Below are 14511 nucleotides of genomic sequence, written 5' to 3'. Positions count from 1 at the left end.
AATAAAAGGAACGATTATCCACCAACAAAAGTAGAACTATTCCAAAAGGTGGTTATCTACTCTATTATAAATACACCGATAACCCTCAGGTATATTCAAATTCAAATCTAATAAAAATCTGCTTAAAGTCCTTACTGACTTAAATATCGGAGTCTCTTGTAAGCACCACCCCCCACCTCCTCACGAAAAATTCGGACGACAGAACCTCAATACCAAAACAAATTGTCCATTGCCTTAGATGGAGCCTGGACATCACGTTTAGGCCTATCACCGTTTCAAGTAAAAAAAATACATCAAGTCTCTATATTATTTGAAAACACTGTTGAAAGCCAACACCAAAATTTAAAGGCGATATTGTGAATGCGTTTTTTTTATTTAACAATTGTGAACGCTTTTTTTTCTTGTAATTTGATTCATTAGTTCTGTTTGAATTTATTTGTACTCAATCGGTTAAATCCAGTTCCCTCTTTAGGTCCAAGCATTAACCAGGCTACATACACTGGTATTTAGTAAGAGTAATAATTGAAAATTCGAACTTTTAATATTTAAATTAATAAAAATTAAAAAATATCTTTTTTATTTAAATATCAGCAAGATAAAAAAAATGTTTTTATTTAAAAAAGTTGCTAATAGTTGGAATACAATTCATTTTCTTGGTTTTGGAAGGCATCCTAACTAGTAACTACACTAAAATAAATTAATCTCGTTCTTTCATAATAGAGAAGAAATGCCCTAGAACAACATGAAAAGTATTAAATTTGAAGATGATTTAGCATCATTACAGTTGAACAATATAGAAATCAGTTAGTTATTAAAAGTCACAGTAACCGAAAATTAGATATAATAATTTTTTGGTATAGAATTAAATGTTATAACTTACAATAACATAAAATAATAAAGAAAAATATATTTTTTATTAGATTCATATTCGATTGGTGCTTGTGAAGGCGTTTTATCCTCCAACAAATCAATTGAAGTACCAAAATTACCGATCATGTCACAGTATCAAACCCTGTCCTTAGCCTCACGTATATAGTAATGAATTAATGATTATATGTTCATTGTATTTAGCAAAGCATTAAAGTTCTAAATAGAAAAAGAAAAGATTGCTTCAATAATAACAATTTCTTACCTTATTCATCTTCTAATCAGCAGTTATTTTCACTATTTTTTCTGAAAATTATGCTATCAATTGATGAACTGTAATCTCAGCGAAAGGCAATGACGGTGACTGTTTAGAAGTAGAGAGTTTGTGCGCCACTGCATTGATGGTCTTGACTTTGGATTAGAACGCAAGCATGTCAATGCCAGTGTTACTACACGAACTATAACTTGAGTTTCTTTTTGACTTAATGGTAAACGGATGCGTGGATCCAAGAGATCTTTTACCATTATGTCTTTGTTAGAAGAGTCATCTAACAAAGACGAGATTAGCTCTCTTGGGTGCAATAGTGAAAATAACTGCTGATTAGAAGATGAATAAGGTAAGAAATTGTTATTATTGAAGCAATATTTTTTTTTCTATTTAGAACTTTAATGCTTTGCTAAATACAATGAACATATAATCATTAATTCATTACTATATGCGTGAGGTTAAGGACAGGGTTAAGGCTAAAGAATAGAAACTCATGTTCCTAACAGAAATGTCCCTTTTGAGTAAACTTGTTAAACAAATCAAAACATTCAGTTGGTAATTTTGGTACTTCGGTGTGCCTTACAAAGAATCATTAGAATTAACTTCTCTTGTTTATCTCTCTCTGCTGTATTTGCTATCAAGTTTATTCAGCATTTGTACCACTGTTGCTCCCTCTCCTGCTAGCTGTTGTATTCTTTAATATCTGCAAAAAGCAATCACACAAAGTTACAACTTACAAAACCAAAGCTATATATTTTTGTAGAAAACCAAATTCATCAGCAGCCACAGAGGAGTGAAACATAACATGTAAAGTTTGCAAACATATAGGATCAAATAAATAAGAACCAAACACATAAAGATGAGCAATTTACTTTGACATAATATGGGAAAGACAACAGGCCTCTTAGCATGATGCTTAGAGAGTCATAATGTATGGCAGTTTGCTAAAAGTTCGATCTCATTTCATCTACATAAATTCCTATCCAAACTGATCCTAAAGATTGTAAACTATCGAAGAGATCACGCAAATATCCTTTATATTCTTTCACTAAAGTATATATCCACAGAAACAATAGATAAAGAGAAGCTATGAGGATGCCTTAAATTGTTTTGAAGCTTTTATTTCGTCGGCAGATGAAGCTATAAAAGAATGCATAAATCATGACTGTGTTTAATGCTTTAGACAGAATGCAAAGTTGCATTTGCATTTTGTCTCTAAGATGAACAAAAAGAAACAAAAAACTGGAAAAAAGAACGAGATGGAAAGAAAAAGATAGAGATATTTTCTGTCTCCACTATTAGGAAGTACAGAAAATACAAGAATTTTGTCTCTGATACAGAAAAAGAAAAAGAAAAACAAAATTGTTTCTATGTCTACGCCTCCATAAACAAATGAATATCACAATGGTGATGAGAATATATAGAACAACTATAATGTCATTGTGACAATGACATGGTATAATAAAAATGCAGTACTAACATACTTGTCTTAGCATTTGGTTCTCATTCTGCAGAGTGGAAAGCCTCTCTTTGAGCTCTGAGTTCTTCTTCTCCAAGTCTTTGACTCTGGTTTCCAAATCGATCAAATATGCCTTTTTCCTCTCCCTTGCTTGTTGAGCTGACACTCTGTTCCTCAGTAGCCTATTTCCATTTTCATACCCCACCAACGAAAGAAACAATTAGAAATGCAACAAAAAACCAGGAAAAGCAAAAGAAAGTAACCATGAATAGATGAAAGATTGGTATTCTTTTCTTGTTAGAAAAATCAATTATTGTTTCCCCATATCACCAACCTTACACAAACATTACCTCTTTAGCCGTTTGTTTTCTTTGTCTGCCGGGCTTCTGCCTCTCTTCCGTTGACCATCCCCAGTCCCCTGACCACGTTCTTTCCCACCAGTTGGACCGGCGCCTGGACGGGAAGCTGAAGGTCCAGCAGATTCACCTCCGATCTCTGGCACTCTTCTGACCTCTTCATCACTCTCAAGACCTGGATCATGTGAAAAAGGGGGAAAAATCAAGATGACTAAATTATTTCTATACATATGGAAACAACACAACAGCAAGAATGCATTTATTCAATGAACTCTGGCAGCGAAAAGGATTACATGAATAATATGACAGGATTCCCCTTTACAAGAACAGAAGGGTAAAAAAATTCTCAACATGACAGAATTTTTCAACTCCTCAACATATCTAAGAGAGGAATTACTCTTAAGTATATAATGCTACCACCAACACCAAATAGTGATGTATATAGCATACTGCCACAAAGATTTGGTTTCCTACCACCAATACTTGTTAATTAAACTATGAACTGCAAGTTAGGAACCTTAATATCAGATAAAGAAGGAAAGACATTTAATAATCTGTAATTTTGTATTACTAACAAAATGAAAGATTTGGTTGCGAGGTATTATCTCATGCACAACGTCATAACAGTCCCTTTTCTAATTCGATATTAATTACAGCAATAGTATTAATATTAGGACACCTAGCAACATTTCAATTTGATGAAACTTTTTTATGAAGAAAAAGAGAGCACCTTAATAAAAGTGAGAATTGACAGAAGGAATCTGACAGTGATTATGCCTGTTGAAACTTTTGACCTTTGACAGTGAGAAAAACACCAGATGAGTTCAAATGTAAAGCCTAGAGATTAGAGAAATCCGCTTAATCAAAGGATGATCTAAAGTTCAACCGTTATTGGACTATCTTCCATAAAACATGTATTGGTAAATTGGGAAAAGATTGTGTTGGCCAACACTTCAGTAGGAGTATGATATAATTGGTTTAGAAAATGCTCACCACACTGGAATTCTTGAATAATGATAGCAACGAGTCCTAATTCTCTACAAAGTCGAAAGAATAAGGACAATGCCATAATTCCATCAACACCCAAAAGTTGAAAACTTGTATAGTAGTTCTTAATATTGCCTCTCAAATCCCACCTTTCCTAATACCCATTCATAACCTACTCCTCCCAAGCATGACATGTAACTAATATCAATTTCCAAAATTTTTCAAACCAAAGCTTCTAAAACTTCTATCTGAATCTAGTAAACTATTAACATATATAAAAAGAAGAATGTACAAAACACTAAAGGTAATAACGCCTCAATTCTTGCATCAAAAATCACAATTAATTTTTCTTGAACTTGGACACCAAAGAAGAATATTCCATACTTTAGTTAGTTTTAGTGTGGATGTATATATAATATATAGGTGTAGGAATTACATTAGGTATTTAGTAGCTTCAGCAAAAACAAGATTTTATCTTCTATTTCAAAATTAAGGGACCTGAATATAAGATCTTTTTGTCCTATGGTGGGTTGACTACAATAACTTGAACTGCAATGATAGAAATGTTCAATTGAATATTCCAAATAACAATAAAGTTTGGCATACTACAATCACATCAGGTTAACTTTTGATACCTGGCTGCTTTGAATCGGTGTAGGAAAGTGAGTGAGCCTTGGATGGACCCAAAGGACCAGATGTAGCTTGAACAGATTTTGTATCAGGAGTAGCATACGGTTTTTCGCCAGATAGCTGACGATACAAAAGAGATTAATTTGTTGTTTGTTCATTTTAGTAAATCAACGCAAAGCATCAAATACTTGCAGAGGGTTGTTTTCAAACTATTTGTTGTTTCTATCAGCGTAGTTCATTATCATGATCAATAAACATTGCAGAGAAAAAGTAAAGGTGGCGAACATATTCTAAAATGTGGCTCGCTGATCTCTAACGCCTATCTAACACAATGTTAACCAAGAAAAGGAAAGCACAAGTGCCATTGAATTATATATATATGAAAACATAAATAGAGTTCATATCTAAATGAATAACAATAAAGACTTGATTTATATTATTTCCTTACACATACAATGACTTATTTCACTGAGCATTCTTTAAATATTGACTTCCACATCAAGCACAAAATTAAAGGCAGCAGAACAAATATATGTAAGAAGCAACCTTACCAAACTCACAAGGCTTCATAAATAAACTATTAAGAGAGAATGTAAAGCACAAGAACAAAATTAGAGAAAACGCGGTGGAAGATCTTGAAAGTTTATGAGTCTCAGAGTTTGAGTTACAACTTACAAGCATACAAGTTGAGAATATCAAAAATAGCATGAATTTTTCTTTTTCTTTTTCATACTTCATTTTTTTTATCAAATATAAACTTACTAGCATACTCAAGTTGAAAATATCAAAAACAAGTTTATTACATTACCGGCTGCCCATTTGTGATATGGAGATTTGAGTTTGGCATCCGAGAATCATGTCCCGACGAAGAAGAGAGGTCAGCATCTTCTTCCCATTGCATCCCTGCTTTGTTAATGTTTCCTTCTCCATAATTTACCTCATTCTCAATATCATCAACATCATCATCATCTTCATCATCATCCTCATCTCCCTCCAAATGGGAACTATCTGAAAACCAGATTCATGTCTGTTAAAATTCATTTCAGGACCCAAAGGTGTAACAATAAAATAATGTATTATGCACAAGCTAGCACCTTTGTGACTATTGTATCTGGTCTTGCACTGGGGGCAAGATTGGTTCCCATTCTCGCACTCACATTCATAGCAACGGTGACAAAGTGGGAAGGAACATTCTTGGCAAGAAACAAAAACATCACCGGTGGCTGTTAATCCAACAGTATCGCCACACATCTGACAGATTTTACCATTCAAATTCTTTAAGGGTTTACACTGCAAGTAAGGTATATCAATTACACGTTAGAATTGGATCATATTAGAAAACATTAAGCATGTCAGTACCAAATTTAAGGTAAAAAATTAAAATGTGACATGGCCAAAGGCGAACACTATTAAGATTAAACAAGTTCTCCTTTATCATAATCTTGATGTCTGAAAATTCTTGATTGAACACATAATCAATCATTCCCAGTTTGGATAAACAACTTAATTAAGCTCCTTTTGAAAAAATAGCTTAAATAATAAATGCTTATATTAAAAGTAGCTTATAAATAAGTTATTTTGTATTTGATTTTTTAGTTCTAAAAGTATTTATTTTAAAAGAAATGTGATGAAAATCTTTTTATTCCGAGAGAAATCATTTTTTTAACTTCTTTATCAACACTTAAATAACTTCTTCAGTCACGATAAATTTTAAAAGGTTAGATTTAACGATATTTGTATAGTTTTCTGGAGTGTTTGAGAATGCTCTAGATAGTTCCGAAACGTTCTAGAATGTCCTAGAAGGTTCTGGAAAACTCTGGAAGATCATAGAGTAATCTAGAAGAGTCTGGATGTATATAGAAGTATGAACAGTAGTATGGAATAATCTAAAAGTATTTAGAAAGTTGTGGTAGGATAGATATTTGTAATGAAGGTTTTGGATGATTAATCTGTACCTTTGATTAGATTTAATCTTAACCATCCATTGAGGAGGTCGATGGCTATAAATAGGAGGTGAGAGTTAAAGTTTGAGTGTGTTTTTTCCTATGTTCTTAGCTTTTTTGCTAAATACTGAGGATTAGGCTGACTTTTGAAGCTAAAAAAAAAGCCAAAAAAAAAGTAACTTTTGAAGTTTTAACGCAAGATCTTGCTCACTTAATTCGTGGGGAGCTCTCGACAATCGGGGAGATTTCGGGGAGGAATCAAGTGAGAGAACATAAGATGAGAAGACACCACATCCAACTCAAAACCTTAAGGTGTCAAGTTAATGGGTCTCTCATCTTTTAAACTCCTCACTCTTCCATGCTTTCTTAGATTTGGGACTAACTTCAACACTCCTCACACTTGCAACACTAACAATCTCCCCCTCAAGTGTGAGCCTCCACATCAAGCATCAACTCCCCTCTAGCTCCTCCACCACCACGAGTATTTGTCCATCACACCGCCGCAAAACACCGCGGGACACGCCGCCCTGACCACCTTTGCCGGGAAGACTTTCAAATTTTAATTTTTGGAAGGAGGAAAGAGGCAACAACATTGTGCCACTGTGCAGTATACACCACTACTTGGAGTACTTGGTTGGAGCACATTGAGCACTTCTTCAATGAGAAATTTTCATAAACAAAAATGCTACATGCCCACCAAGAATCAACTATCAAATCAGCCACTATGCATTTGTATACAAATACATGTGTTGTTTCATACATTTTTAATATGTATTTTATATTCTAGCATATATTTTATAAAGAGTGCGGTGACGAATTTGGTGGCTGAGTTTTGTGTGTAACGGAGCATGGATGTTTCATAAAAACAAATGTTATGTGATAGGATTAGACGTGCTGTATCTATTTGGTGTAAAACTTGTGATCTTTCATCATCTTTATAGGCTTGTTGAGAGAATGAAAAACTATGCTAAACCGATTAATCTTGTGGTCGTTTTTTGCACTTGTAAAGAAAGACTCTTATCCTCCATCTTGTATTATTCTTTGTCTTAACGAAATTCTTCTTTTATTTATTTAAAAAATTCCAAGAACAGATACCGGAACTTTAGGGGAAAAACCATTCATACACACATGTATGCAGAATAAGTAAATACAAAATTAAACAAATCAAAATGAGAACAACATTGTGATCGTCCAGAATCTTATGAACAAAAAACAAAAAAGTTGGCAAATTAAAATTTGAAAACAAAATCATCCATATCATTTGCGTAAATGGATAACACAGAAGCTGATTTTTTTTTAATTTTTGTTAAGACAAAAGAGGATGCGATACTAACCCCAATGTCGGAACCGTTCCTAACTCCAAGGACATCGCGCGGCCCAGTCGCAATTCCACCACTTTGATCCATTCCTTTATTTTTTCTCCAAACTGTTTAGCCAACTCAACAGCCACTCTGTCCCTTGAATTGTTGTTACTTGTTGCTGTTGTTTGCTTCGCTGCCATGTTCTTAGGTTCTATGCAAAAATATTAGCCGTTGGATGATTCAGGATCTTATGGTGGAAAAGTGGTCATCGTGGAGGAACGCCAGCCATGTAGAACCTGGTTAATCAAAGGCTGATATGTGAGATCGTGGAGGATTGTAAGCAGTTGGATTTGTTCTGTATCGGACGAACAAGGGATGCAGTGGAGTGTAAAATTCGGCGGGAACCACGTGTCTAACATATGTGTTTATAGGAATTATGGCGTAGGGTCACTGCAGTAGTGTACAGATCAAGTTTCATACAGATTTATAGATATTCTTTCTGGTTACATCTCTTTTTAACACGTGTTGCGCTCATGAGAATGGTTAGCTGAGCTCAGCTGTTGACTTGCACAACAGCTTCACGGGTTGGACCTTTTTAGTCGTATGGAGTGCTTCTCAGATAAAAATGGATGAAACAGGTTGGATTGGGTCTTTAACAATCTCTCATCCTCGCACAGATGCCGGTTGCCAAACAGAAGGAGAAGCATCTCCCTGAAAGGAAACCCTAAGTTCCTCCAACGCGACCGCCGGCACCGGAATTCTCACTGTCGTGCAAGGGAGCTCCAGCCTCGAGCCTCGCGCCTCCATAGCCAATCGCGAGCGTCGTCACCGAAATGGTGGAGTCTCGGGTTCTATAAACTATTACTTAAGAATTCTTATCAAAATTCAAAATTTAAAAAAAAAATAATCGAAAAAATTCAATTCAGTTTAACAAATAGATACCTATTGTGATTTCCTTTTGTAAGTATGGTTTTACACTTTTACTATAAATCCTTTAAAAAGAAAGAGTAGAATCAATATTAGAATTTATATTTTTTTAAAGAAATTTGGATTCAATTATAAATCTATAAATTTTTAACGACCTTATATGTACATTCCTTTATTACACCTACAAGTTTATACCTTTTAACAAAATATAGTAACTTAAGTAAATGTAGAAGTTCTAAAAATACATGTGATAGCCTTAAAAAGAAAAATGGATAAACAGGATGTTGCAAAAGGAAGATCAAGTGACAGAAAATGGAAACAATGGAGAAAAAGAACCTAAAAGACATAATAATAATAATAATAATCATCATCATCATCATCATCATCATCATCATCATCAAATTTGAGACGTACATAGCATATATATAAAAGAAAGGGTTGAAAGAAATGCTTCATCCGGTTTTATTATTGAAAAGGAAAAATCTTTTTCAAAAGAAATAACGATTCTTTTTTTTTTACTAATGTGTCACTTTTTATAAATTTATTTTCAAAATTGTAGTATTTTGAAACTAATTATCTAAATGCCACTCTTTTGCCATAGTGACAACTAATTTACTATTTTATTTTTGTTTATAATAAGTAATATAGAAAAGGTAATATTTGAATAATTAGTTTCAAAAAGTGACATTTTAGTACTAAGTTTCGAAAAAAATAACTTTGGTAGAAAAACCAAGAAATGACAAGAATTCATGGGATTTCCCATTTATTTGTTGTTAACACTAGTGAATCTCTGTTTCAAGATTCTATGTTACAGAAAGTTTTTAAAAGACTGTTTCTTATGCACACACTTGCCATTTCAGGTTGCTCAAGCTAAGGCTTATAAGTTAGGAAAAGTTTCAGGTATATCGGAAATACCGATGTTTTAGTTGTTTTAACCGTTGATCTGAATTATAAAAAATATATATAATATATATTAATTAAAATCAATGGTTCACCAATGTTCTCCGGAACACTTGAAATGTTTCCTATATTATAATTTAACCATATCTAATAGTAATAACATGCTTCAAAAACTGGCGATTAGGCATTGCTACATTTATATAATTATATTACATGAGGAAACATTGTTTTGGATGGAACAACCTATGTTGAATTGAATAGCTTACTCATGATTTTCCTTGTAACAAAAAAAAAAGGAAAAGGAAATAAATATAAACAAAACATTCATGGACTTAAACTTGAGGACCAGATGCAAATAAGCACACAAGGCCACGGAACACTTGAGCTGAAAGTTGATGAGCTTCAAATATCTCACCATCTAGATTCCATACACTCTCCTTCCCCATAGAAGTAAAAGTAAATGTTGGGGTCTGCAAAATGCATGATAAATAATTTTATTAACTTATTCAAATGATAAAATGATGGATGGGGATTGGAGAAAAACCAACCTTATGATGCTCAACAAATTGAAAATTTAATGGGCTTCCACCACTTTTTGTTAGTTGAATTAGGTGCCTGCATTATTTAGTGCAAATAGAGAAATCTTACTCATTCTCCAAAGTTGATACAAATACTGATACTGATCACTAATACTTAAGTAGCTAATTACTCCCTAATGATCAAAAGGATACTATTATTTGCATTGCCAACTTTTCACATGGCCTTCTTAGTGAGCCATTGGCAACTAGACCTTATGTGACACTTATAATGAGTTGGAGTCTACAAAAGACTCCTAACATGGTTGTGCAATAAATCATTAACCTATTTATTCCGAGGATGGTTGCTCGTGACACAAACAAGGCTATTTTCAAATTTTATAAATAAAAGATTATTATAATTATATATTATATATTATTCTAATAATTCCTTATAATATCATATAAGATCATAGATTATCTATCAACTAGGGAGATGTAATTTACTGATTGGAAGTTCAAACCTAAGGAAGAGAGTGAATTCTTTTCCAACTAGGCTCTGGGAGTCCATTTCAAAGCATTGAATGATGGACATAATTCAAGCAGAGATTAGGTATAAAATATCCATTTGGGATAAGGAAAAGAGTAAAGATTGAACATGGGTGAGATGTTTGTGGTAGAGAGATACGTCGAGATTTAGATCATCAAAGGTGATATTTATAGAAGAATAAACACGACCATAGGGAGCAAGGCAATTGTAGGCTTTGTAAAAACGATTACAGCACAATAAAATGCAATCAATCAATCAATATTGAATTGTATGTGTGTTGTGATGTAAGATTTAGATCAAATTAAACAAAAGGAAATCAAAATTAATTTACCATATCTCGTAGGATAGTAGTTCACGTTCCAATGCATGCAATATTCCATATATGATAAACAAATTTGAGTTATATTCGTTAAGAAAATTATAGTGTATGAAAGAAAGATCAGCGGCATGTACCGTAAATAAGAAGCATGCGGGCACTCTCTAATCAATATAAGATGAAGGAAACCATCTGAAAGGTGTGCATCAACCACCAACCCATCAGGTGCTTTATCATTTCTGCAAGAGATTAAAGCAGCTCCTACGCTAAGAAAACGTCCTTTAGATTTCTTCCATTTTCCTCCTTCGGAATACAAATGAGGTGTTAGGCTGGAAATTCCAGTAGATGTAGGATCTGAATTTTCATTGCAAATTTTGCAATCAACACAACAAACACGTCTTTCTGACTTTCGTGTGTTCAATTCTGACATGTTGTCTTCATGCCTCCTTTTGGAAGTTAAATTAGGTTCATCTGATCCAACATCTAGATATGCTATTTCGGCTTCATATGACCTAAATGGCGATTCATTCAATAGAAAAGAAAAGGAAACAATTATAGGGTTAAGAAATAATAACAATGCAATTAATGCTAATAAAAACAAAGAGATACTTCCATCAACTTGTAATGCAAGGTATTTAAGTAGAACAAACAAGTTAAATTGAATAACCATCTAGATACTTATAAGTATTAGAAGTTTTATGCAAGGTAGCAATATATTTAAATTTGACACTTATTTATAAAATATGTGAAACATACTACAAATAGGATATCAAGCCACCAATAAGCATTTCCAAGAAAGAAATGTATATAAAGATGCTGTAGACAACTAGACTACCAAGAAATTGTATTGATCACTTCTGAACAAAGCTGAATGATGCATATCTTGAGTTGTTAGCCCATTTGATAATATTTCTCCAATATTTGTTATCGAGCATATATTAGTAAATAGTAATTGGAATGGTGACTATACAAAGTTCTCCCACGTATAACTAGAAAGAAAGAAATGTTTGAAAGTTTACCAAGGTTATAAACTTTTAGTGGGAAAACAAAAAATATACATATGTAAACAAAATCTTTAAGAGTGGGCTAAGACTAGAAAAGTTTCAATATTATAGATTTTATTGGAACTGATGAATTGAAAATTAGTTCTGTAAAATTAATTCGTTTTTTTTTTTTTATGTTTGAGGGATAGACATATCAATAACTTTCATATATGGCATACGGTTTAAAATCATTAGGCTACAATTACTGATTTTTAGGTAAGAAATGGCCAGTGTGGATATATTGTAAACCCGTGTACAATTTTTTTATTATGAAATAGTGCTCATATGATTATATTTTCCAACTTGGTATATCTCTGACCAATAAGTCTAGCATTCAAAATATGATAGTTGAAGTAGGGGTAATTTAAGAATACCTATGCTTTAAAAATACCATTGTTCCGGCATAATCATAACGCTTAGGACCCATCCATCGATAATTCTCACTCTCTGTGATGACATCACCATAAAATCCATACCTGAGAATGTTACTATTTAGAATAAAGTATTAACCAAAATTTTTAAGTCTCACACAAAATTAAGCATTCACAACAAGTAAAGATCCAAATAGTGTATGCTAAATGACACTATGATGCATATCTCGAAGCCTATAAGCTATAGCAAGCATGAAGAAATCTTCCAACTACTCTTGGCCTAAATGTGGTAATAGAAAGAATAAATATGAACATAGACTAACTTTTGGTAGTTACTAATGATAAAATCATAGATGGAATTATAAAACGGGTTATCCAAAGCAGTGAAAATATTTGAAAATATTTGAAAATATTCTGTTGGTAAGGCATAAGTAGTGAATCCAAAGTCCAAAGAACTACTACAAAGCTATTCGAAAATATTCTCATGTAACAAAGTAAGAATGACTCTTCATTTAAATTCCTCAACTTTCACAATCATAGTGTGACAAATATTGAATCTGTAACTGGTTAAAGTCAAACACATTTGTGCAAATAGAATGAGTTAAAGTCCGCTAAAGTGAGAGAGGGACTGCACAGGGGAAAGGATTCTAGTCAATTTATTTTGGGTTAATGTTCACTTTGGTTCTTGTAGGTATGCGCATGAGTCATTTTAATCCCTGTATTTGATGAGTCAAAATAGTCACTGTCGGTAACACACATGAGGGACAAACTTAGCTCATGTCAGAGGACTAAATTGAATCACGTTTTATTGCTTATGTAGTTACATGAACTATTTTAACATACTAAAACCTTGAACACCAAAATGACTAATGCATGAACCTATAGTAACTAAGGTAAGTATTAACCTGATTTTGTTTTAACAACTATAAATATTAATAGACAATTCAAGTATCAAAACCAAACACTGTGTATAGCCTATAACAAAAACAAGAAGGAGAGTAAGAACAACTTATATGACTCATATAAGTGATGATATTGTCCAAAATTCAATTTGCTCTAGAAAATGCAGGAATCCATAATTTTATTGAATTGAAGCCAAAGTATTATAATATATTGACATTTAAAGAAAACAATATTTTCATGAATAAAAAAAATATGTACCCAGCAAAGGAGGCTGTATAGCGCATATATGGTTGGATCTCAGATCTCGGAGTGGCTTTCCACCGTACAATTTGAGCTATGTCAAGGCGCACTCTTTTTCCAAGGACAATATGTAACGCAGATGTTACAGCATCTCGAGTTCCAGTTGTACTACAAAACACAATTATTAGTTTTTTATTATGAACCACAATAATATAAAACTATATAGATAAGAAACAAATATTGAGTGCACAAATATAAGATGTGTAATATGTAAATGTGCAACATCTTGTAATGTTTTGTTTGACATACCAAAAAATGAAGTCAGACGAGGTGAATTCAAGTGCACTTCTGTTCTTACCTAGAACTTTAGATTAATCCACAAAATGATATTATATAATATTTCAATCTGTTCAGTTTCCAAGTAACATTTAAATCTTACCTTTGAGGTCTAAATTTTGGCAAAAGCAAATATACATATAGTTTTTGTCCTTTAGCTTTGAAAATGAGATTGTCTTTTTACTATTCAATCCCAAATTATTCACCTCGTGTCAATCTCTTCTGATTACCTTATTCAATGCATAATCTCTAAAAGTAATTTTTAATTTTTATATTACAAAAGATATTCTCTTAAGCTTACTTCTGAAATTTTCTAATGAAACACAAATTAATTCCATTTTTAATAAAAAAATTGCATTAAGATAGTAAGAATTTCCGAGTGAGGATGAGACATCCATGCATAGATAATGAATATATGGATAAAACCCAATGAGTTAGACAATCTAATGAAGCATGCCAATCTCTTCAAAATTTAGTTAGTGAAAAAGCCATCCATCGTCTATTGAATTGACCATGAGCTAAGCACCAAAAGAAATACAATGAGAATAATGTCAGAAACAAAATCAACAGTGAAAATACAGAACGTAGAAGACCATTTG

General features: G+C 32.8%; 2 protein-coding genes across 2 annotated transcripts in view; both read right to left on the bottom strand.

Moving 5' to 3' along the window:
• Nucleotides 1–824: 824 nt before the first annotated feature.
• LOC107471840 (cellulose synthase A catalytic subunit 1 [UDP-forming]) lies at nucleotides 825–7929 on the bottom strand (the record flags this gene model as incomplete). The annotated part of the gene is given in 7 exon segments (XM_016091341.3): nucleotides 825–1838; nucleotides 2620–2776; nucleotides 2945–3125; nucleotides 4573–4687; nucleotides 5376–5575; nucleotides 5662–5857; nucleotides 7845–7929. Coding segments are annotated over 7 exon segments (994 nt in total), but the record flags the coding sequence as incomplete, so codon positions are not given.
• Nucleotides 7930–9797: 1868 nt separating this feature from the next.
• Nucleotides 9798–14511, bottom strand: part of LOC107471838 (ceramide kinase) — a gene marked incomplete in the record, with an annotated part of 9882 nt that continues 5168 nt past the window's right edge. The window contains 5 exon segments of the mRNA XM_052255303.1: nucleotides 9798–10108; nucleotides 10187–10253; nucleotides 11157–11531; nucleotides 12437–12538; nucleotides 13595–13744. Of these exon segments, the coding sequence (XP_052111263.1) occupies nucleotides 9971–10108; nucleotides 10187–10253; nucleotides 11157–11531; nucleotides 12437–12538; nucleotides 13595–13744 (832 nt within the window).

Source organism: Arachis duranensis, chromosome 10 (assembly GCF_000817695.3).
Source record: "Arachis duranensis cultivar V14167 chromosome 10, aradu.V14167.gnm2.J7QH, whole genome shotgun sequence".
NCBI lineage: Eukaryota > Viridiplantae > Streptophyta > Magnoliopsida > Fabales > Fabaceae > Arachis > Arachis duranensis.
Note: the sequence above shows the minus strand (reverse complement) of the source record. Positions and strands in the feature narration are given on the sequence as shown.